Below are 22,019 nucleotides of genomic sequence, written 5' to 3'. Positions count from 1 at the left end.
ATTCAGAGAAAGATGGAAATAGTGTAATAAGGAAGAATGGAGTATTTACCACGTCCCTTTAGAGTCCAATAAATTCAGATTGCTTTAATAATACATCCCTTTTTTACAACAAACTTCTGCACATGGTATTCTCGTTCTTTAATTCATCCTATAAAACATTTAAAAATAAAAAATAAAAAATCGAGCGATCATTCTATAGTTTATTGAAAATCTTGATACACTCGAACTTAATTATAAATATGATATAATCGTACAGTTCTAGTAATCTATATTTACAGGTAGTTAATTAAACAAAAGTATCCTAATATGGTATGTGTAACCCGGAGAATATTAAGTTATGTGATGCGTTGAATAGTCACTTGAAAACGACCAGGAGGAGAAATTAATATTCAAAACATCCAATACAATAAATTTCAATTAAAATAGAAAAAAAAAACGTACGCCTAACCACCACGTAACGTCACACAAATTAATAGTATAGTCTAACAAGTATTGAAAAAAAGAAAATTAGACTTTAGCGTTGTCCACAATATTTTCAGAACATTACTTAATCCTCGCTGGCCCTAAAAAAACGAGTTTTTCTCCATTTTCAATATATATGTTTCTCTTTTTCATTTGTCTACCGTAAAAGCTTCACTGATTATCCCTATGCAGCGTTTACAATTCAAGTATAATATAATATAGCGTAAAGATATCCTGTAAAATCAAGCGCATCATTCAAGAACATTCAGAAACATCGAGTTAGAACGAATCGATACATGTGACCGAGTGACTGCGATCCCGTTGCAATCCCATCAACATGTCACGCATACTTATTGCATCCGTAATGATATCTTAACGATAGGTTGCCGTTAAGGACGATCAAGTTACATATAAAGTCAGTACCGGTTGAGTATTCAGCTATTACATATCTTTAATACAGGTGCATTACCGGTGTACTGGAATTACACTTAAAAAGAAATTGACAGCATCTAATGACAGCGCGCGACGACAGCAGGATATGAAGCACGAGTGAAATTGAAGAATGCAGTAAACAATTACGCGTTCCTGAACATGCCGAATAATGGCGTTTCACGAAGATCTGTGTAATATAAAGCCCAACTACTAACGTTTCCTATAAACGTCATAGCATCGCATTTAACAAGGATCACAGCATATGTATAAATTTGATTCGTATCCTTGGTCCTTTTTAAACGAACGGATTCAACGGTTCCGGTGTGAGAAAGTGAAAGATAGAGAAAAGTATTTGGATCGTCGAGCTACATGGATGATTGCCTAGCATAAATATTAATATAATTTTTTAACGGAGTCAAACTCCGCATTCGTCAACGTATTGCATTCTGACCAAATCCTTCGCGCATGCGCATTAAGGTCCCGTCGGTTACGGCCATGCGTTACGTGACTCGATATGAAAACTGGCGTCGTCGGTATCACTTGGATACATTAATTGATTCGACCCTTGTGCGTCATATAGCTTATACTATCCGAGAGTAATTTATCGCGGGCAGCCCGTCTCATTCTTGAGCACATTGCTAATAAAGTGCCCGCCATTATACAGAGCAGACCGCATCCTAAGCCAATTACTGTACTGACAAGCGTGGATCGTAAACAGACCCTGTCACCGCTGGATTCAGTCGTACCTGAGTAAATTAAGAAAAATATTAATACTAGTTTGCAATTTTTCCAAATATTAACGTATATAATGTCTTATTAATGTATAAAGGTATAACCTTATCCGTATAAAAAGTACTACTCACTGCTGCCAACTGTTGAATTCTGAAACAATGCCGTTTCCGTGTCCGTTTCACCTTCCTGAAGAACTCGAAGTGATTGGAACAAATTGACATTCTCTGAAAGACTCGTTGCCGCTGTTGTTGGACCCTCCAGAGCGTCTACTGAACGTTTAGCTACGTTCTTGGCATTTCTCCAGTGACAGGGTTGACTCTGTTCGATGAAAGATATAAAAATTAAAAATAATTATGAATATCAAGTAAACATTTTTTGAAGGCATATAAGTGCATTCTTACCGGGCATCTTCCGTGGCACATGCGTACGTCGCATTCTATGTAGAGCGCCGGAGAACCCGTGAATCTGAAAGTCTTCATGTAGGCAAAGACTTGAGTTTCAAAGAGTCCACTTTCGGACCAGGAGCCACGGAATCGACTGATCAATTTATCATCGACAGGACAGCCATACTGATCGATTAGTTGAATCCTTTTGTTACCGCCATTGTGAGCGTAACAATCATTGACTACAATATCAAAGCCATCTAAAAAAAACCATTTTCATCAATAAGACACACTACAATCAATAATTCATTAATAATTTATTATTAATTCAAAAAACCTACCATATTTACTACGCATATAAATGATCAACGTCAATGGATCACCAACCCGTACTGGTCCAGCAACGCGAGTTCCAGTCGTACCATATCCGTATCTAATTTCCATATAACATTCAGGAGGTTGCAAAGTAAAAACTACAGGGTTCCCCGTGGCGACTCTGAGAAAAAATTTGTTAATTAAAGATCAATTTTACTGAAACACAAAACTGTGTTAAGAAAATCCCAAAAGAAAACTCACTCCACGTCGAGAAAGGGAAACGTGACGGTTTTCCAAAAGTCATAACCGTACTCGCAGGTCACTTTAAAGTGCTCATCAAACTCTTCCTCGATAAGAGGATTGTACTGTACGGTTACGGTATTCCACATGAGATTTTTCTGTAAGAAATTATAATAAAGCATATATACACTCATAAATAAGATAATACAAATCTAAAAGAATACAGTCACTTCTCTCTTTTACATACCGTAGGATTCTTCCTATTGTCTTGATGATGAGTGTTCTCACCCAGGGTGCCACATCTGTTTAACTGAATATAAAATTCATAGTAGTCTCGACCCGTTCCGTTAACGTACATGCAATCAGGGTCATAAGAGTAGCCTGCAATTAAGGAATAATTACCATTAGGAATTGTCATTAACAAGATCAAGAACTGATATCCGAATCTGAGTATCTGTACGATAAATAACCATAAGACTGCACGTAGTGTAGAAGAAAAAAGTTTACACGTGCTGAGGATCACGTCTCCAGCCATAAGATTGGCCATAAAACACGTACATATATATATATATATATAACTATAGCGTATTGACAAGATGAAGATCATATAAGATCATTATCTGTGCCATAATGATTCCTGGCTGTTTATGAACTGGGCTAGAGGGCAGGAAATTCCATCGATATTCGTTACAAGAAGAGGAGGACGAGGAAGACTTATATAACGGAATGAAGGTCATCAAGAATGATGCTCCTGCTCGAATAAAATTATAACGATCAGCTGTCAGGATCCCATACGACTAAGGTCATTGACTGATTAGTCACGATTTTCTGATCGGAGAACGTCCGTGTATCCTTAATTGACACAGCTGTTATGTCGAAGTTTGAAGGATCCTAATTAAAAAAAAAAATAGCAACTATCAAAAATAAATTCAATTGAGAAGTATACGCACCAGCAGAATAAAGAAGTCCTGCGAAGGAACCATTAAAGCCAATTCTGATCTTCATATAATCGTCCTGGCACTCGGCTTCGATATCTGTAATACAATAAAAAAAAGGTTATGATAACTCTTATCAATATTCAACTATCTCACGGGTATATCGCCTATTGAGATTCGGTCTATGAATAACAGAAACCCGGTCATCGGGGAGTAGTGAAAGTAGACCTTGTCGGCATCTTCGTGGTTCGCGGTATGTGCCGTTTCGACGTAACGACGTGACTTACGCCAGCAAAGATAGATACGATAGTTACACTTGAAAAAAGAACGATGATACAATACAGTATAGGATACAGTATACTTCATATATAGAAGTTATATGGTATAGAGTATAGCCAACATAAATCTGTATACGAAACTCTAGATACATTAGAATTTTAAACGCAGTGCACGAGGTATACGTGTTCATCGTGCGAGAAAACGTTGGGATATCATATGTATAAAGAAAATCTCGTTATATAAAGTCAAATCCATGCTTCGATAAAATTATAACGTGAAAGTCATTTCTAAGTCTTTTTCTTTCCTTTCAAGAGACAACAAGCTGCTGCTTTCTTGTGATGAAAATTTGAATGTTCGAAGGTACTGCAATTTTCGTTAGTCAAGTGCAGATCTGTATGTATATTTGAAAATTGTGTGGAATATATTTATAACCAATGAGGGCATATAAAAGTTAATTGTTTTCAAGACAATTGATAATCCACGTAAGTCGGGGACTGTCGTTTATGAAAGAACTTCCCGTAATCAAGTTCGCTTTATGGCTTCATTGAACCACGTAGTCACTGTGTTAAATATATCTATATACATTAGTTGGCTTTACATATGCATAACATAGAGCGTACTATATAAAGTCTAGTAATTTTATCCTGGCCCTCATCTAACTTGCTCGACTTTCCGTACACTCGATGCTGCTATTGAATTGCACTGTGAGGTGCGCCGGACTTGCAGTGTCAGCAGCAGTACGACTTCCGACACCGTTTTAATTGCCGGACTAACGGTAGTGACTCGCCATTTTGTTTCGGAATCAGTTTCGTCCCTGCTCGTACGGTAAGCCGTAATTCTTATGGAATAACGACATTTTAATCGTATAATGAATTATCATTGAGACGAAGATTAATATTTTTTTATTAACGCAAAGCCCAAATTCTCTAATGATTTGGTAATTTCGCAATGCCGTAACGCTCCGTTGAAAAAATACTTCGCAATCCCGGGCTCGTATTCCATGTTGTAATTGTAACGATTGTTTTCGAACAAGCTTTCGATGCTCTTTGTTGTAAGATGGTCGGTCATTGCGCAATGCATTAATAACGCAATAGCGCAAACCTTTATTCTTTCATCGTTTAACGTCCTCTGGATATATATATATATATTGTACATACAGGACCGTTCAGGGCTATTGTCGAATTTCAATATGGCCGCCAAGGATATCACGATCTCTGATGAATTGTGTGACGTATAACTTATAAATAATAGTAAAGATTCGAACCGATAATTTTTACTATTTACTTGCACAATTTTCTCTTCTATTCATATACCTGTATTACTTTGTTCATATCTTTTTGTTAATAAGCAGATACACTGCCATTTATCAATAGACTAACCTAACTTAACAAAATTTGGCAATAGTGCAAAACCACCCTGTGGTTTATATACGATATATATATATACATATATACCAACTGCTACCAACGGACAAGATATTCATGTAAAAATCTAGAGAATTCACAGCTAGGTTAATATTCACTGAATTTTCATTTTACATCTTTTCCCAGGGTGATCCTGTTCCACGTTCATCCAGTATGCACCTGCTGATTACCATGCATAAACTTACGCTGCACTCTTGTGGTGTTGGGTCTGTATCTCCTGTGTTCGCGATCCCACGTTTCAGGATGTCGACGCCAGTCCTCGTCGCCAGCAATTCCAGTTCCTCCTCCGCCACCAGCTAAGCCCTGAAGACCCTGAAGAGTTTGAAGGGCTTGAAGATTGGTTGTGAGGGGTCTGTTTCTCACAGAGGGCACAGGTACGTATCCGGCACCCTCGCCAACGTATACCACCTAAAAGACAAAGTTAATACTTTATTAAAATCAAATCTCAAGATCATCTAATATATGCAGTGCACCGGGTATATACCGTGTGAATGCTCCTGAGGTAACCTCACGATTCTCTTATCTTGCGACACAAAGAAAAAGAAAAAGAGAGAAAAGAAGATGCGACATCTCGTTTACTTTCTCAGACCGTGACCTCTCCCACGTCGGCTCGACCGTCACGAGGTAAAAGTTACGTCAAGAGGTCACTGACAACCACAGTAGTACAGTCGATACCAGTCAAAGCGACCATAGAATGATGATGATGATGATGATGATGATGATGACGAGAAAAAAATTTTTTAATAAAAAGGATAATCGCATTCGCGCGTGACCAACTCCTTATGAGTTCATTCACTTTGATACACAAGGAACTCGGATTGACGTCCCTAAGAATTCTCACTCGGTGTCGTGTCTGCTTGTTTATTCCCAGATAACAAAACGAGGGAACGAGCGAAGAAAGAGAGAAGGAAAATAAAAGAAAAATATTCAAAAGAACTAGAACAAGAATCTTCTATTTTCTCATGGCGAGTAGTCACGACCTGTCATACCGACGGACACGGTGGGTATATGGGAAGCAGGTATTATATTTACAATATTATATCGAAGGAAGTTCGATCACGTAGATCTGACACGTCACGTACTACGACGAGGACACCCACGTACGATCATGCGATCATTAACGGTCGCGTGGTTGGGGTGTCGAAAGTCATTAGTTGAGGCGTGCCGATAGGTGAATGCACCTAGTTGCGCAAAATGCAGCCAAGGATGTAAAACCGGCTTCGTGAGATAAGAGCGTCTCTATCACTGTATAGCTATATATTATATGCCGAGTAGACATATGTGTGTATATATATATATATATATATACATTTACGTATGATGACCAGAAAATGTATCAGGTAGGACGTGCATGTGCTCTCTTGTTGATATTCATATTATATGCCGAGTAGACATATGTGTGATAGGTGAATGCACCTAGTTGCGCAAAATGCAGCCAAGGATGTAAAACCGGCTTCGTGAGATAAGAGCGTCTCTATCACTGTATAGCTATATATTATATGCCGAGTAGACATATGTGTGTATATATATATATATATATATACATTTACGTATGATGACCAGAAAATGTATCAGGTAGGACGTGCATGTGCTCTCTTGTTGATATTCATCTTTTTTCATTCTCTTCACCTGATCTTCCATCTTTCAGGCTTGGATAAAACGGACGCTGAATATATCTCATCTTGAATACATAACTGGAAAAGCTGACTTCTTGGTCGTTAACGCCATACAGCTATTCTCTTGGTCCATTTCTTCGAGCGGTTTTTCTCCTCTCTTCCTTCCATATCGGCAACCTCACGGCGTTAATTGACGCATCATTTTCTCGGATTGATCATCTTTCATGGCCACAACAGTTCTGTTATTTCAAATTGACTGACTACCGTTAAATGGCTACTCGCGTATATATTTAATTGAGAAATTATTCGATACTTAAGACTCGACTGTGCTTTTCTTTATTATTCTTTTTTAATGGACGTCCGTGCGAAACGGATGGACTTTACGCTCGTGACTTTTATTTTATGCCTGTGATTACCGCTGGGACTTGGAAACGTACTGTGAGTCGAGGACTTGGCGACTGGCTTTATTATGCACTGTAGCACGTGCATTGTGCCATATATAGAACAGAGTGCGATTGAATTAGCTCCATACATTAAAGGCAGGCGTTGATAATTAATTTCGCTCCGGAATGTCGTTTACAATCTGTATCTTCGGAATGACATCAACTTTAATGTATTCTCGATAGAAAAAAATCACGGCACGTGCTCACCAAGTGGTATTAGCGTATCTCGCGCATAACGCATTACATAATTAAGAAACCAGTGTAATTTATTCACTTATATATGCCATAAAGTTTCTACTATCAGTATTATACCGCGGTCGATAAGGTAGAACTCTATCTTTTTTTTTTCACACGTGTTAATCTAATCGCATGGTCACATTAGAATCATTGCACGTAAAGAACGTAGAACGCTATCTAAAGTGGCTCGTTATGTCGGAAATTGACGTGCAGAAGAAAACGGAGGTTCTGGGAGAGAATCGCTCACCGCTTCGTGGTCGCTTGCTTCGTGCGTTAGAGCTTCTCTTGTCTCGTTATGAAGAGAATCATCTTCATCTGGACCGGAGCCACTTCCTGCCCAATAATCTTCGGTAGCGTCCTCGATAACGGGATCTTCTATAGGCGTCTCGACGTCGCTGGCACCTTGTGTACTAGACGCCTGAGGATTAAAAGTTTTTACTGAGTACAACGAAGCTGGATATATAGTGTACAGTATATTAATATCGTCATAAATTAAATGTTTACCAGTGATTCCACGGTGCAAAACGCGAATAAAAGTAGCCAGAAGACGAGAGCGTATCTGTAAGAAAAAGAACAAAATTATGTTACAATCAAGCAGCAAAGAGATATAATTGAAAATCTTAACAAATCTTCGAATACTTTCAATTCTGATTTACTGTCTGCAGATATTACGTACTATTCACGGTATGTACTTTTTAAGCTACCGTGTGAATACATTCAAGTTTTGCATTTAGCTATCGTGCGATCTGTTATTAGTTATCGATAATGATTACCGTGATTCTCAATGCTCGTCAGGGCGTCGCGGATATATAATCAGTGGCAATTATTAGAGATAGGGAAAGACTTTCCGTGACGGCTTGATTACCGTAAAGTATATCTATATATGTATATGGAGGATGAATTTAACCTGAGGTCTGCATAAAGCATGAACGTATCTTTCTGTTTTACAAAACATTAAGCAAGGCCGTCCAACTATACTGAGATCGTTAGGGCGCGTTCTCAGGAAGGACCGTGGGTTGTATTTTTACAAGATGCATAACTTCCTACTGCTACTTCACGACCGACCACGAGGATCCAGGATCAGGATAAGGCACTGACCTCCAGCCACGAGATCCTTTGAGGTATCGGTATATACGTTCTAGGAATGAAATATTACAGTTAAGGATAAGAATAGAATTTTTAATAAATTCGTTTCTCACTATTACGTCACTCCTAATTATCAATACTTGTCCTTCCATAGATATCCTCTTGGAAAGCTTCCTCTACGTCCTCGAACGACTTTCTTATCCCCACCTAGATGCACGTGCAGCGACCTCGCTCGTCCTTGTAACAGTCGTGCAACCGTTAAATCGCAAAAAGATCATCCCCGATGGCAATGACTATCCCGCTTGGAGAAGCAACATCATATACAATCAAGATTTTCTTGAATATGAGATCAAATATTATCTAGTTAAAGGACCGATGACCGTATGAAACATAATTTAATTAAGATGGTTCATGTAAAACGGAAATCCAATATTTTTGGATTAAACGCATGAAATAATAAGCGATACTGTTAAAGGGGATCAGATTTATCCACCTGACCTAATACGCCTACGTATAACATGGAATAACGACGTTCACGCTCCTCTTGGATGATGAAGAAGGTAGGCGTGTCGCCGCAGGCTACGTAACCCGTTCACTCGACCCATCTTACGCGAGATGAGCTATTAATTAGATTAGTATTGCATCTGCTAGTGGCGGTCTCCATCATTACGCCATTATTGTGCCATTTCCTCGTACGGGACCATCACGTGTTATGTATCCTTTTTTCATTATATATTCGATTTTCTTCTATATGCATGTAATAAGAGCAATATTTTATTTCCTCGGGGTCGCACAAGTGTTGGGATTCTTTAAAAAGGATTAAAACTTCAAAACAAGATCCTGTTGTCGTATCGAGAACCTGAGTCAATTTTCACATAACCATATCAGTAACGCGTAAATGGGTATTGGTGTTTTAATATGAAACAAATCCTGACCTACCACAAAATTGTATATTAATAAAAATAAATTTCCATCAAGATACGTACTCAGTTAAACTCTGTCAGTGTAAAATTTTTTACTGTCAGCATCAAGAAACCGCCATAAGCCAATACGTTAATAATTGGCTCTTTGTCAGTCTATTGCGCATGCGCATGAAGTAGCCACGTGCGTATTTTGCCAGACAAAAGCTGCATTATTTTCGAGATATCTTAACACAACAAAGCCGTGGTATTTCACTTTAAACGAATAGAGAATACAGAGATGAGAATAAACCTTGGACCAGGGTGAGAATTTACGAGAATAATAAATCGACAGAGTGGGGCTAACGATCGTTTAAAATTTCTTTAACGAAGACAGTTGAGACCACCACGAAAACAAAATGGCTTAGGTATAATATATATCCACAAGAATAATATACGTCCACCATGCAAGCATATAAAAGCGCAGTTATACAATGTTCGCACGGGATATCTGAGTTAACATTAGACCCTGTAGAAAAGTGGATCCACACAGTCTGGGCGCATATAAGTGTCTGCTTGAAATTTGCATATAACTGCAATTAAGATCGGTGTTAACTTATGCTGAATTCATCGTCTAACACAAGTATACAGTCTGTTGTTCTCTGCCTCTACTTCTGTACTCTCGTCTGGCTTCCTACGGTTGATACTACTAGAGTACCAACAACCTATTGGCAGTACAGAACACTCCACAAGGGATAGGATGGGAGCGAGTTACCGTTGCGCTTAAGTGCAGCCGATATAAACCCGAGATTAGGATAATGGCATTCATAATTATGGCCTCCTGGGCCGAGAAGCACAAGACAGAAAGCGAGGGAAAGATAGAGAGGAGTTACATGGAAGAATAGGAAGAGAAATGGAGCAAGGTAAAGAGAGAAAGAAAAATAATAAAGAGAAATAAGAACAAAGGAACAAAGAAGGGAAGAGGAGTATCCAGAGGCTTTTGGAATCCATTAGAAACATAAAGTGTCGCTACAAAAAGTGGTCAGACAGTTTCGACTTCGAAATTCGCCACTACGAATTTTGTGTATTTAGTAATACAGCGTAGGGCAGCGTGTTACTGTATTGGCAAAAGTAACAAGCATCACGACTGTCATTACGTAGCATATAAAGATGCCTCAAATTATATGCGACCTTTTACCCGAGGAACAGACCTCTTTGGTCATGCATGGTCGGCATGAAGAAACGGTAGTCGAGGAAATGGCTTCCTGCGAATTGCTATTGGAGCATTTGGCTTGATTTACAAGTTCGTATCCGTTATGCAGTGCTGCGATATAGCTGTGCGTTCAGGATCAGACTGTGTAAGAATTAAAAGTCAGCCAGTGACTAGTCTCTTGTTAATCCAATCTTAGAATCCCAGGGTAATTAACATTGGCCAAGGTATGCGTTAAGTTCAGAAGATGCATCGTACGCGCCAGGCTGTTACGTGTTGTAAATTCTGTACGTAATCCAAGGCGTGTCTTGGATATGTTATCTATAAAAAAATGAATAGATCTGAAGCATATTGGTAATATAAACGCCATATGTGGTACGGATCGGTATAAGTTTACCGATTGATCACTCTCTATATCTTATATATATGTATATGCGTGTGAGTATAGCATACGTAGGCAAACCGATAAATCGAATCGATATCCGCTATTCGCGTGGTTCAAGCGAGCAGGAAATCGGTTGGCGATAATCGCTACTCCGGGATTTCGGTCGATTACCCTTCTGCCTAAGTACGAATTAAACGTGAAGATCGTTCTTGGGAGGAGTGCTTTCTCTATGGTTAGGTTAGGTAAGATCGGTATACGAAGCCTGGCACGATACATGGCAATAGGACGAAGAACGGAATTCTTCGTGTCGAACGATTTAGTATTATTATCTTAACCAGTGGTAAAAAGGAAATCGGTAATTCTTATGTGCTCTGGTGTATAGCTGGTATGTAATTCTATCTGTAGGATATGCATGCAGAAAGTTACCATAGATCCAATTGTCGTTGTTATCATAGAGATAAATTGACTGTAATCCTTTAGTAATTTTGTGACAAGCCGATTCAGTAGTTTTTCTTGTTTTACCATAAAACCTTCTATTGTCCAGGTTCCAAGCAGATATACACTTGCTGGTATCTTAATGGTTTATGTATAATAAAAAAAAAATATGTCAGAAGTGGAAACAGCCTGTAACAAACCAGAGACGATAATCCCGCTCGACTGAACGTATACCGTTACAGTGATATCCTAGGGAATCTAGTGACTACTTAATCCATCATAAAGATTAGGAACTTAAAAGAAAGAAAAAAATAAAATAAATTGCTGAGAAATGTACGAGTGATCAATCAATGAAATAAGTATGAAGGTTGAATACTTAAGTATCCTAAATGAATTATTGTTCGATAAGATTCTGACTGTGGATCAATGCTACAATGAGCGACTATCTAAACGATTTCTGTAAAAATAAAGAGATTGCAATTCTGTCAAGCTTCTGATGGATGTTCCGCAAGCGTGAGATCTTCAGAATGGAAGATCCTCTTGGATATTGTTAATCAATTGGTCAATTGTTCTCCGTTACTTCGTGAGCCAATCGAATCAATTTGAACGGCTGGTTCATGGTTTACAAGTTATCTGGATCCATGCTTTACGAGTTATCTGGATCTGGTGATTCTCATGATCCTGAGATCTCAGTGAACCGCAATGTAGTCATAGAAGCTCTTGTAGACCAGAATGCAACACCATTTGCTGGTGGCATGGCTTTTGTAACTTGTTCGATATACCTATATAATAACAAACTGACGTGGTTAACGATAGATTAAAAAAAAAAGGGAATAAGTATTAGACGTTCGGTTACTCCATTTTCACGATTACTTCGTACGTTCTCCGGCAGGTGTCCAAACGCTTCGACGTTTCTCGCACTAAGATCATCTCAGCTATTTCCACGTCGCAATTAGTTAGTCATGGCGAGAGTACCGATGTCGTATTCATTACTTTGGTACAATTAGAAGGACGTTGTACGCTTGGATGCTCTTCTACCTCCGTTAATGCATCAAACTCCACTTTGTCTCTTGCTTAATGATTTTAATTAACGATTAACGTAGTGTCACGCATATCTAGCCGGATCTGGACAAAAAGTCTGTCATAAAAACAGTTAGGGTTCGTTATACCTACTTTAAGTGAAACACCAGTGATATAACAATGCCTATCAGAGAACATAAAAATCTTCAATAAAATGGAATCGTCTACATTACATACAGATTAGTACGTGTTAGAGTCTCAATTCGCAGAGGAATTTAGCAATTGCACGAATTACATGATTGTTCTAGATACCTTGAAAGAAACAGGCGTTAAAGTATGCTCGCTAAACGGTAAGGGTGATTAGCCTTTTAACGGATCTCGTGATTAATCTTCCACCTGGGTAAAGGATTAGATTTTTATATGGGATATATACCTGTACATGTGTGTGCGTGTCTGTGTGTATGTGTGACGCTGCGAGCATAACGTATGTCGAACAACCCACGATGCCAGGAACCCGATGCACTACTTCCATGGCTGATTGTTGATAGCTCATTGTCGGTAACAGTAAATTGTTAACTGTAACTAAGTCATCCCTCAGTGTACATATAAATCCGTTGCCGACATAGTAAGTACCCAATATATATAAGACACCATAAACTAATTTCTCTTATTTCTATGAAGATTCCACTGATGGCATCCGGTCTCCATTTCGTTTTGCTCGACAGCCAACGAATGGCCGCTCAATTTCCGAGTCTTTCATCATAGGAAAAGATCTCTGGGATGTGGGTATTTCTATCCCGCCAAGGGGGGTCCATGATAGTAGGCATGGTGTATTATCAAGCGTGAATATATAGCAGCGGGCCAGTGATGAACCTGAAGATTTATCAAGGTTTCTTTCCATTTTTTTCTCTATATATCTCTTCTTCTTCTTCTCTGAAAGTAGTGTTATTTAACCCGCGGGTTAAGCGGATATCAATGAGCCTGCAGAAATCTCATTTGGCTCTGTAGAAAATCGATCATTTACTAATGAACCGTTATTGCGGGCGCGAAGTAGACTGTGTCAGGATTGACAGATGTATTGGTATTGTGCGTTAGAAGTGCTGCTACAAAGGCACGATTAATCCTCTTCAATTCATGGCATTCCTCATATACATATCTATGTATATAAGATAGGTTGTCAGTATATAGTGCGGATAACGTGGCATCTGTTGCTGCATACAAATCCAAATGCGGATACGTCCTGGCATTTAGCCCTGAAGGAGTAAAGGTTATTAATTACTATCAATGAATAGCAGTTGCACTGCTTCTTCAAGATCTACTTTTTTTTTCAATAAACCACCGATTAGAACGGTGTGCGACACTTCTCAGTAGATGCTCCTAAGGGCTATCAATGAGCTCCAGGCTATTTTAGAATCTAACTTTGAATTTGAATGAAGATAACTATTGTACCTATACATATGAGAGACTGCAGAAACGGATGATCTTATCGCGTGACACTTCTTCAGGTACCTGTGGATACCAGGAAAATGAAGTCTTGTAAAAAATGAAGATGCAATGCAGTGAGATAAGAAGAAAGGGAGTGACTAACGGACGCGTGCCTGTGGCTTAACCTCTTTTACATGCATTGCTCGCTTCCTTGGTGACTTGCCAGAACAATTCATCTGAGAAATAATCATCCGTAGCATCTAAATAAGAAATAACTATTAATACAGTATTTAACTCATCGAAGACCTTTTATATACTCTAAACTCATCCAATAGAATATAACCTGTTACCTGTGTTGTTAAGCAGATGAATTTAAAGTGACAAAGTGTCATCATAATATACTTATCGTACCACTCATTTGATTTATCCCATCGGTCAATGATATTTCTTATACCAGATTTAATTATCCTGAAACAGATGAACTACCAGCTGGATATTTTGTAAGTATCATTATCAGCCTTCAAGTATACAGGGTACTTATAATGAGTGTACAGAGGACGTTTACTTGGGGCGCCACATGGAACGGGACCGTTACTCCTCCAGCTCACTCACGAAACTATCTGCCTCTTGCCTGGCTCTACGAGATTCCAATTTTCCAACAGTCTCTTTCATAATCCCTCCGAAACACAGATTACCTGCTCCCGTCTACGTACGCTTAAGCGGCTCCGCTGTGTAACGGATATCACTGTCTCTTGCGGCCGTTAAAGGTTATGTTCTCGCGGAAACAACAGATTTACTTCTGTATAAAAAATTGGGCATACAGGCTCGTTTGGTCTTTTTAAATATTAACAATTATCTTTCACTTTAGAACACCAGAAGGAAATCTGTCTTTTGTGAAAACTATTATAATGGAAATAAGATAAATTTAAAAGCTTAGCATGTTGGCAGCGCCGGCTAACCTGAAAGCGTTGTATCTTGTTCGAGCATGATGCTGGGCCTTACGTACGTCTTTCTGTAATTGTCTTAGGCCGTTATAAAAGTAAACTGGACTTAAGATCGGGAAGAAACACGTGTGCTAACTTCCTCTTTTGATGCCGGTACAGTAATGCAGTTACGTAACGTGCTTAGACTAGTTAATGGAGACAGTATTCAGCTGGTAATTTCGGTAATTGTTTCTAATTTGTTAGTGCGCGGAAGTCTCTGATTTTTTTTTCTTTCTATTTCATGCACGTTTCCTTCATCATTCTTTTATTTATTTATCTTCGTGAAAAAAAAGAACCGCAACCACAAATGATCGTGGCCATTAGCGAGTTCGGTGACTTTTTCTGCTACTGAAACTCGCCATTTTGATTCGAGGAAAGAATGGAAATAGTCATAACAGTCACTAGTTATTGTCCTATGTGATGAGATTTCAATAGAGTTTGCGTTATTACCAATCTAATATGTGATCTGTATATTAATTGTCGAATTACTGAAGATTTAATTACGTGAGGTTTCACGGCTGTCCCAGTTTCAAACGAAGTTTATCAAAGGATATAGACGCGCAGGTTCCGCGTTCTTGATATTCCGGCCTTGAAGATTGCAAGGCATATTAACAAATTGCACAGTTTGTAGGTCTTCGACATTGTGGGAAAAATAGTTGAAAGAGGCTAAAGAAAAAATGGCTGTAGAATAGATTCTCACTGGAAAATACTGGGTTAATTTCTAGACCATGCAGAAGAGTCTGTTGCATCGTGGTTATAGATCGTTAGATCAAGCTGGTTTAGCGCACATTACGCGATCTCTTTGATCTTGATTTATAACTGTAAGAGAAGTGATGAGAAAAAAAGAGTGATAAATAGATCTAGATAAATATACCTACAGGCAGTCCATAATTGAGGGAGCCATCTCTTGTAATGTTTGGGTCATTGAATATCAAGGAATCTATGGCCCGTATTTATAGTCAGTTATTCGTTTTAAGCAAGATATTAAGACATCCTCTACCATGTTTTATTATTACTATATCTATGGTCGTAAGACTGAGCATCGTCTTAAGCACTGACTTTAAATACAGACCATAGGTCCAGTACTATTCAAACAAGATTTAACGGTAGCCAGTAGGTATATAAATCTATTGACGGGTAATTGTTTTCTCAGTTGCCCAAAAGAGAAAAATTGTCTAGACGAATGGTTGCCACCGTTACAATTGGCTTACATGTCGGTTCGCGCAGCGGCGTAAGGCCACTGGTTATTGGCTCGTAAAGCAAACTAATGAATGCATTGCTTGAAATCGACCGCATTACTGGAATATAATTTCAGAACGTTCACGTTAACCTGGAATAGTAAGGTGCGTCATCGTTCGGTAAGACACTTTAGAAAATTAACTGTAAACGACCCAAGGGTAACGAACTGTTAACTATTGTGAAATTTAAAACTTAACCTAAAATCAGAACACAGATCAGCCGATTCCATCCATGAGATTTAACGTTCCATAGCACTAAAGTGGGATCAGTATCTTGGATCACAAACGCGATCGACTGAGGAAACAGGAAGAAAGAAAAAGATTTATGCAAATATGAAAGTGAGAAGATAATTAGTATAATTATAAAGGCGAGAGTAATTACTCTCTGCGCATGTGCGTAGAGATCACGTGACCACCTGCAGTTTCTTTTAAAATTAACGGAGAATTTTTAAATTTCCCTAGCTTGATAAAAAGTTGACTTTCTCAGAACTACTAATACACTTTGCTATTTTATTATTACATCTATATCAATTTATTTTTCTAGAAACAGCAAAGAAAATTTGCGCTCGTAAATCACACGTGTCTCTCACAAAATTGACCATTTACTCTGAATTCTATCAAAGGGTAAAGACTGGCAAAGAGGATGGTCGTCTCTAATAACGACGGGAACAATAAATTTCATGGTATAATAGCCATCAGGCCTACATAGACTCATACAATTTGCAGTCACACAGCACCATTAGCCGCGGGACGTCGTTAAATCAAGGAGGCATCCCAGTACTAAACCTACGACGATTTCCAATCGGTATGCCAAGAAAGATACTCATATACGATCTGTATATTTTTTTTATTATACCTTACGTTATACATTCAAGGTACTCGTATATTGTATGGCATAAGGAGATGATCCCCTGAAACTGAAATTAATTTCACTATCAGCAGTACAGATGACCTTGAATCAAAGAAGAATTGAACGTTCTGACAAATATAGCTATATTCATTCAGCATATTTACATGCAGATAAACGCAGCAGATACTAGCACCTTAGATCTTAAGGTACCAGCAATGCATAACCCGTACGATAAAATTTTCAGGGTTAAATGTCAGGTTGATTGCTACATCATAAGACGGTAGAAAGTATCCGGTCATTTTCCTAATGGGTATGATTATCTGAGTACTCTGATTGTTTTACTATACCGTTTAAACAATATCGACACTGGTAATCGTCTGTAAATGAGTCGTCGTAAAGTTAATTGTCGACTTTAAGAATCTTCATTTTTATTTCATAAAGGTCGTTACTCCATTACATGCGTGGTGACCTTTCCGTACTGTCGCCGTTTAGGCATTTACCTTTTTGGTAACGTCATCATCATTTAACGTCATACGTGTATATAGGCAGGTCGTGACATTACATAACGGATAGAAAGACCAGATATACAGTGCTTAACATTCCTATCCTTAATTTCAGTATACTCGACTCAAAGTTCAGTGTATTTGTTAAAATCGACGTTAGATGTCAAAACCCAATTGCAGGTACAGAATGGAAGATATCACACGACTATGTTTCTGGTATATTGTCTTTCTTTCTCTTTACAGAATTCCAACTATGCCGTTAATGCTTTCCTGAAGCTTCCCTTTATGGATTCGAGAAATGGTTGATGATTTGCAAGGAAGGCAACTTACAGAGAAAAAAAAAGGAATACAACCGTAGATACTCAAGGTGGGCAACGTTCTCTGGAGCGGAAGAGGAAGTTCTGACTACCAGGCATCAACGTAAAGGACCAGTAGTTACCCGAAGGAGTTTATGCTGGAAGTTTTATGTCTATAGGCACGAGTTTTGTAACGAGAGTTTCCTATTACGTTACCCCGCTGATTCTTGGTACCTCGTGAAGTTATCCTACCTAAAGCCATTTTGACATTACCTTGAAGTGGATGGATCGTCTGGCTGTTGGAAATCGGTTATTTTCACGTTATTATACTTCTTTTCTTCATTCAACGACCTTGAGTAATACTTCTGCATCCTGGGATACTTATCCAGGTATGTTGGAAGTAGTAGGAATTCGTTTGCGATAAAAGTTTCATTTCCAGGGACCATCTGTTTATGATTTTTAAGGCAACGCTGTCCCCTGGATCTTAAATTTTGTTCTATAGACTGAACACACTACAATATATAGTCTTAGTTAGTTTCATAGAGATTTTGTCACTGACCAATTAAAATATTTTCTTTATCAGATTTCATGTTAAGTTTGCCGTTATTGTCGGACTGGGCGACAACTCTCTCTCTGTAGTCTTGGCGGCAGATTCTAAGTAATGCTGTAATTTGAACGTATGCTTTAAAGTTTATCAATCATTACCCATTGTACGTATGAATAAGATTTCTTTGCAAAATGTTCCTTAAGCCGCGGTGCATTTAATTGAGATTTCTTATAAAACCGTTGTGAAACTGTTTCAAGTACTGCTTAGCGGTTTTTTTTTAATAGAAAATACAATTACAATGGCGTGGCTAAACAATTATATAAATAAACAATTTCATTGTCACGGTAACTCGATTAATTTTTAATTGCAGTTATTGAAGAATCTCGATAAATAAGTGAACGTGACTCTTCCACGCGAATTTCACGATTTACCACGATCAAACACGATGATCCGGTAATGCTGAATGGAAGCGCATGTAAAAATAAGGCCACAGAAGTCAAGATTTTTCAGTATTTTTTTTATTATCTTTTTTCTTCTCTTAAAGCTGTCGTTATACCAATTTTTTGGATTTATTTAGCCACCTCCTTCGTTACGTCTCAGGTTTAAATTAGCACAACCAAAATTGAAGTTTTAAGAACAAAAAAAAAACAAAAAAAATCTAGTTTGTCTCACTCAAGACAATTATCGCTTCATATTAATCCCATAAATAAAAATTGAATAATGTTTCCCGATCGAAGGTCACTTACTGTATCTAATTGCTTGATACTCCTCACTGACACGTGAAAAATGACGGTCATACTTCTCACATGGGTTCTCTATTGAGATCCCCATAAAGGGCCACTCATAATGGGATATTCCACGAGTCACGATCTACAATCCGTTCTCCATTACGTGCATCAATTTGCACCATAATTGAAAGCAGACTCGATCCGGCCAATTTGTTATTAGCACCGCTCATGCCTGCAAACACCGATCCATCGACTAATCGCAGGATACGAATAAGTATAAAAGGTATTTAAAAAAACTAGTAAAATTCACACACCTCCATAACACTATCTATTATCATTATCAATGTACGTTTCACTAATTTGCTAATTATAATTAATTATGACTTTGACCGTAGGAAAGTATTCTTTCAAGTATCATCGACATACTCCAGCAGTTTGAATATCCCGCCACGCATTATCAGACACGACAGCCGCCCCGTCGTTGCGATTCAAGATATTCTTACGCCTGTCGTTCATGCGGAACCGCCTTAAGGAATCTTCAAAAAAATCCACATACCACAGCAAGCGTATTCACTATAGATGAAAACAAAGTAATATCCGGAAATGCTATGACGTCTGACAAAGTAAAGGCAAAGTCACCCTATAAGGAATTAAACCTCCTTGGGAATGAAAGATAGAATTTAAAAGCAGCAGAGTGAGAATATTTTCCACGGCGAATTGCGATTATCAAGCTACTTAACGTCAGTCGGAATTATCGTAAAGATAAGCCTCACCTCATTTCTGACACTTAGAATTTCTTTCTGACCGACAATGGGACTTGCTTGCTCCTCTGAGACTCATCCGAAGTATCGTTTCCTTATTATTTTTTTTCCTGGATTCAATGGTCCTATTCATGCCACTAGCTATGCACTAATTTCACGTAAATTATTACAAGGAACATAATAGTTCTATTATTTTATGCTTAAGCATTTGCAACTAGCCTGGCAAAGCTACTTGTAGCAGAACTTTAGATCTGTTATACGTAGGTAAGCACTGTCGGTGCCGAGGTACCATCGCAGGTGCTATGTTTCTTCGCGTAATGTTTTGCGGTGAAAACGCTCAATCTTTTTTACCACTTATATACATCTCACTTGGTAACTCGTACGGAACGCCAAGCATTTCAGGATTTGATCCACTGTTTCAATTTTGCACTAGAACTGCGCCAGTACCCTTCACGCACGAATGGACACCGAGTGAATAAGCTACAGGGGAACGTGGAGAGTCGAGTGCCATTACGTTTAAAGAAGCTTCATCTCTATACCGAGAAGCAGTAAAAGCCTGGGGAAGAAGTTCTTGGAGAAATATTAAAAAATTATTTTTAATATTATTGAAACAGTTGGCTCTATAGTGAAATTGTAAGTACGGATCTTTTTTGTATTATAATTTCAATGTTTTCTTTTTTTTAATGGCCCTAACTTTTTTTTTAAATCAATGTGAACTGCTATCTTCTTCCGGGATCACAATCCTGAACTGGTTGACAAGAGGGGATCTGACAGGGACCAACGTTGGTGACTAGCTGTAAACTAACCACACCAGAGCACCATGTGTGTCGTCGATGTTTACTTGTATTACGGGGCGTCTCGACGTCGGCGCATACACGTTGGCAATGGAGCTAGATCGGTCGAGATCATTTCCTATGGTGGTACCAGGCATGCAACCTAGTGCACGATCCTCCCGAGCACTGTGGTTACTGTCCCGTTTGATTGCTCGACGTTCTAATGGTACACGATTGAAAAGTAACCCGTCATTTGTCAAACGAGATACGTCAGACACTCTGCCAATAGGGGTTTCTGCACGTCACGCAATGACAGCTGAGATTTGAGTGAAGTTGTACGAAAAAAATTGGCAAGTCGTTGGCACCAGTTTTCAAGTATTTCGACAACAACATAAAGGATTATGTGAGATGAATGATAGATGTCCACAGGATGTCATCAATGGGACATTGTTTTATAGTATATCGTGTAGATTAGCTACACGTAAATAGAGAAATAAGTCTCGTTATTGCTATTCCAGTTTGACCAATGGTGTTAATTAATTTTTTTATTATTATTGTCGACTATAGTTGTGTGGTGTGTTTCTTTTGTTATTGAGTGAATATTCAATCAAATTGACTTACAATTGTCGATATGGATCCTGCCGTATCGCCGCCATTGTTTATGATGAAATGTTCTCCAAGTTGATTAGTGGTTACGTTATCGCAATCACCAAATCTTCTTAATAACACAATGCACTGTCTGTCAATAATGTTCCTGGCACACTATCCTCATGCAGACGCGTTAACGTAATTGGTCTTTATCAATATTTAATTAAAAAGACAAGAAAAAGATATTGACAAACTGGAAGATTATTAGAAATTATTGGGAAATTTTATTAACTGTGCGTGATCCTTGGTCGCGGATTTTTTGTTTTTTTTTTTTACTTTCTGATAAGAAGCTCTTCTCTGTATTCGATGGGACGTTATGTTCGATGAGATCTATTTTTTTTTAAATTCCACTGTATTCGACTAAACCGAGCATGGATCGGTGTCTTCCTCGAGAAAGTAGGAGTCCGTGAGAGGATGCTTGCGGAATGGAGCACTGCGGCGTAATGACATGGTCTAGGAGATGCTAGTCAGTTTTGTAATAACGCGGGTAAAAAGTGAATTTCCCGAGGTGGGGAAACGCGTACCTGGCCAATCCGAATGCCAGGATGGTACGCGACGGCCAATCAGACCGGGACATTCCGGAGCGCATCTTCGCCAGATGCTCTCCAAGCCTTATCTATCTATCGTAGCAAATTATTTCGCATAGAACCTCAGATGACGTAACTCTTCCGGTTCTGCATGGATACCTAATGGTATTTCGAAAACGGATTTAAAAAAGGTGACAACTAATAATC

General features: G+C 38.5%; 1 protein-coding gene and 2 long non-coding RNA genes across 13 annotated transcripts; 1 reads left to right on the top strand and 2 right to left on the bottom strand.

The window, feature by feature from the left end:
* Positions 1 to 198: 198 nt before the first annotated feature.
* LOC107275166 lies at positions 199 to 21,725 on the bottom strand. 3 transcript variants are annotated; one of them, XM_015755015.2, is made up of 11 exons: positions 21,259 to 21,725; positions 8,003 to 8,057; positions 7,746 to 7,916; positions 5,388 to 5,610; positions 3,515 to 3,598; positions 2,812 to 2,945; positions 2,586 to 2,722; positions 2,351 to 2,505; positions 2,028 to 2,269; positions 1,758 to 1,944; positions 200 to 1,640 (listed from the first exon to the last, which is right to left on the bottom strand). In XM_015755015.2, the coding sequence occupies exons 1-11, from the start codon at positions 21,291 to 21,293 to the stop codon at positions 1,444 to 1,446; spliced, it is 1,620 nt and encodes a 539-aa protein (XP_015610501.1). In that variant the 5' UTR covers positions 21,294 to 21,725; the 3' UTR covers positions 200 to 1,443. The 3 variants fall into 3 exon arrangements, with proteins under 3 accessions (XP_015610502.1, XP_015610501.1, XP_015610503.1); XM_015755016.2 differs by lacking the exons at positions 7,746 to 7,916; positions 8,003 to 8,057; positions 21,259 to 21,725 and adding an exon at positions 6,898 to 7,019 and having other exon boundaries at positions 199 to 1,640; XM_015755017.2 differs by lacking the exons at positions 7,746 to 7,916; positions 8,003 to 8,057; positions 21,259 to 21,725 and adding an exon at positions 6,832 to 6,858.
* LOC107275167 lies at positions 4,188 to 9,063 on the top strand. 4 transcript variants are annotated; one of them, XR_003058103.1, is made up of 5 exons: positions 4,188 to 4,603; positions 5,329 to 5,576; positions 6,074 to 6,202; positions 8,458 to 8,619; positions 8,739 to 9,063. It is a non-coding gene; the product is annotated as an uncharacterized LOC107275167 (long non-coding RNA). The 4 variants fall into 4 exon arrangements; XR_003058102.1 differs by having other exon boundaries at positions 5,671 to 6,202; XR_003058101.1 differs by having other exon boundaries at positions 5,653 to 6,202.
* LOC107275168 lies at positions 11,524 to 15,145 on the bottom strand. 6 transcript variants are annotated; one of them, XR_003058105.1, is made up of 7 exons: positions 14,918 to 15,145; positions 14,309 to 14,757; positions 14,122 to 14,218; positions 13,983 to 14,042; positions 13,558 to 13,786; positions 12,387 to 13,466; positions 11,524 to 12,295 (listed from the first exon to the last, which is right to left on the bottom strand). It is a non-coding gene; the product is annotated as an uncharacterized LOC107275168 (long non-coding RNA). The 6 variants fall into 6 exon arrangements; XR_003058107.1 differs by having other exon boundaries at positions 12,387 to 13,461; XR_003058108.1 differs by having other exon boundaries at positions 12,387 to 13,786; positions 14,309 to 14,440; positions 14,524 to 14,757.
* Positions 21,726 to 22,019: the final 294 nt, after the last annotated feature.

The sequence above is a fragment of the Cephus cinctus genome, unplaced genomic scaffold (genome assembly GCF_000341935.2).
Source record: "Cephus cinctus unplaced genomic scaffold, Ccin1 Ccin1_scaffold0123, whole genome shotgun sequence".
In the NCBI taxonomy this organism is placed as follows: Eukaryota; Metazoa; Arthropoda; class Insecta; order Hymenoptera; family Cephidae; genus Cephus; species Cephus cinctus.
Note: the sequence above shows the minus strand (reverse complement) of the source record. Positions and strands in the feature narration are given on the sequence as shown.

Bases quoted from the DNA above. Each gene is read 5' to 3' on its own strand.
- LOC107275166 (XM_015755015.2), bottom strand. From the start codon at position 21,293: ATGGCGGCGATACGGCAGGATCCATATCGACAATT. The intron at 2,723-2,811 runs GTATGTAAAAGA...AATTTCTTACAG, and splicing joins ACAATAGGAAGAATCCTACG to AAAAATCTCATGTGGAATAC. The intron at 1,945-2,027 runs GTAAGAATGCAC...TTCATCGAACAG, and splicing joins TGTGCCACGGAAGATGCCCG to AGTCAACCCTGTCACTGGAG.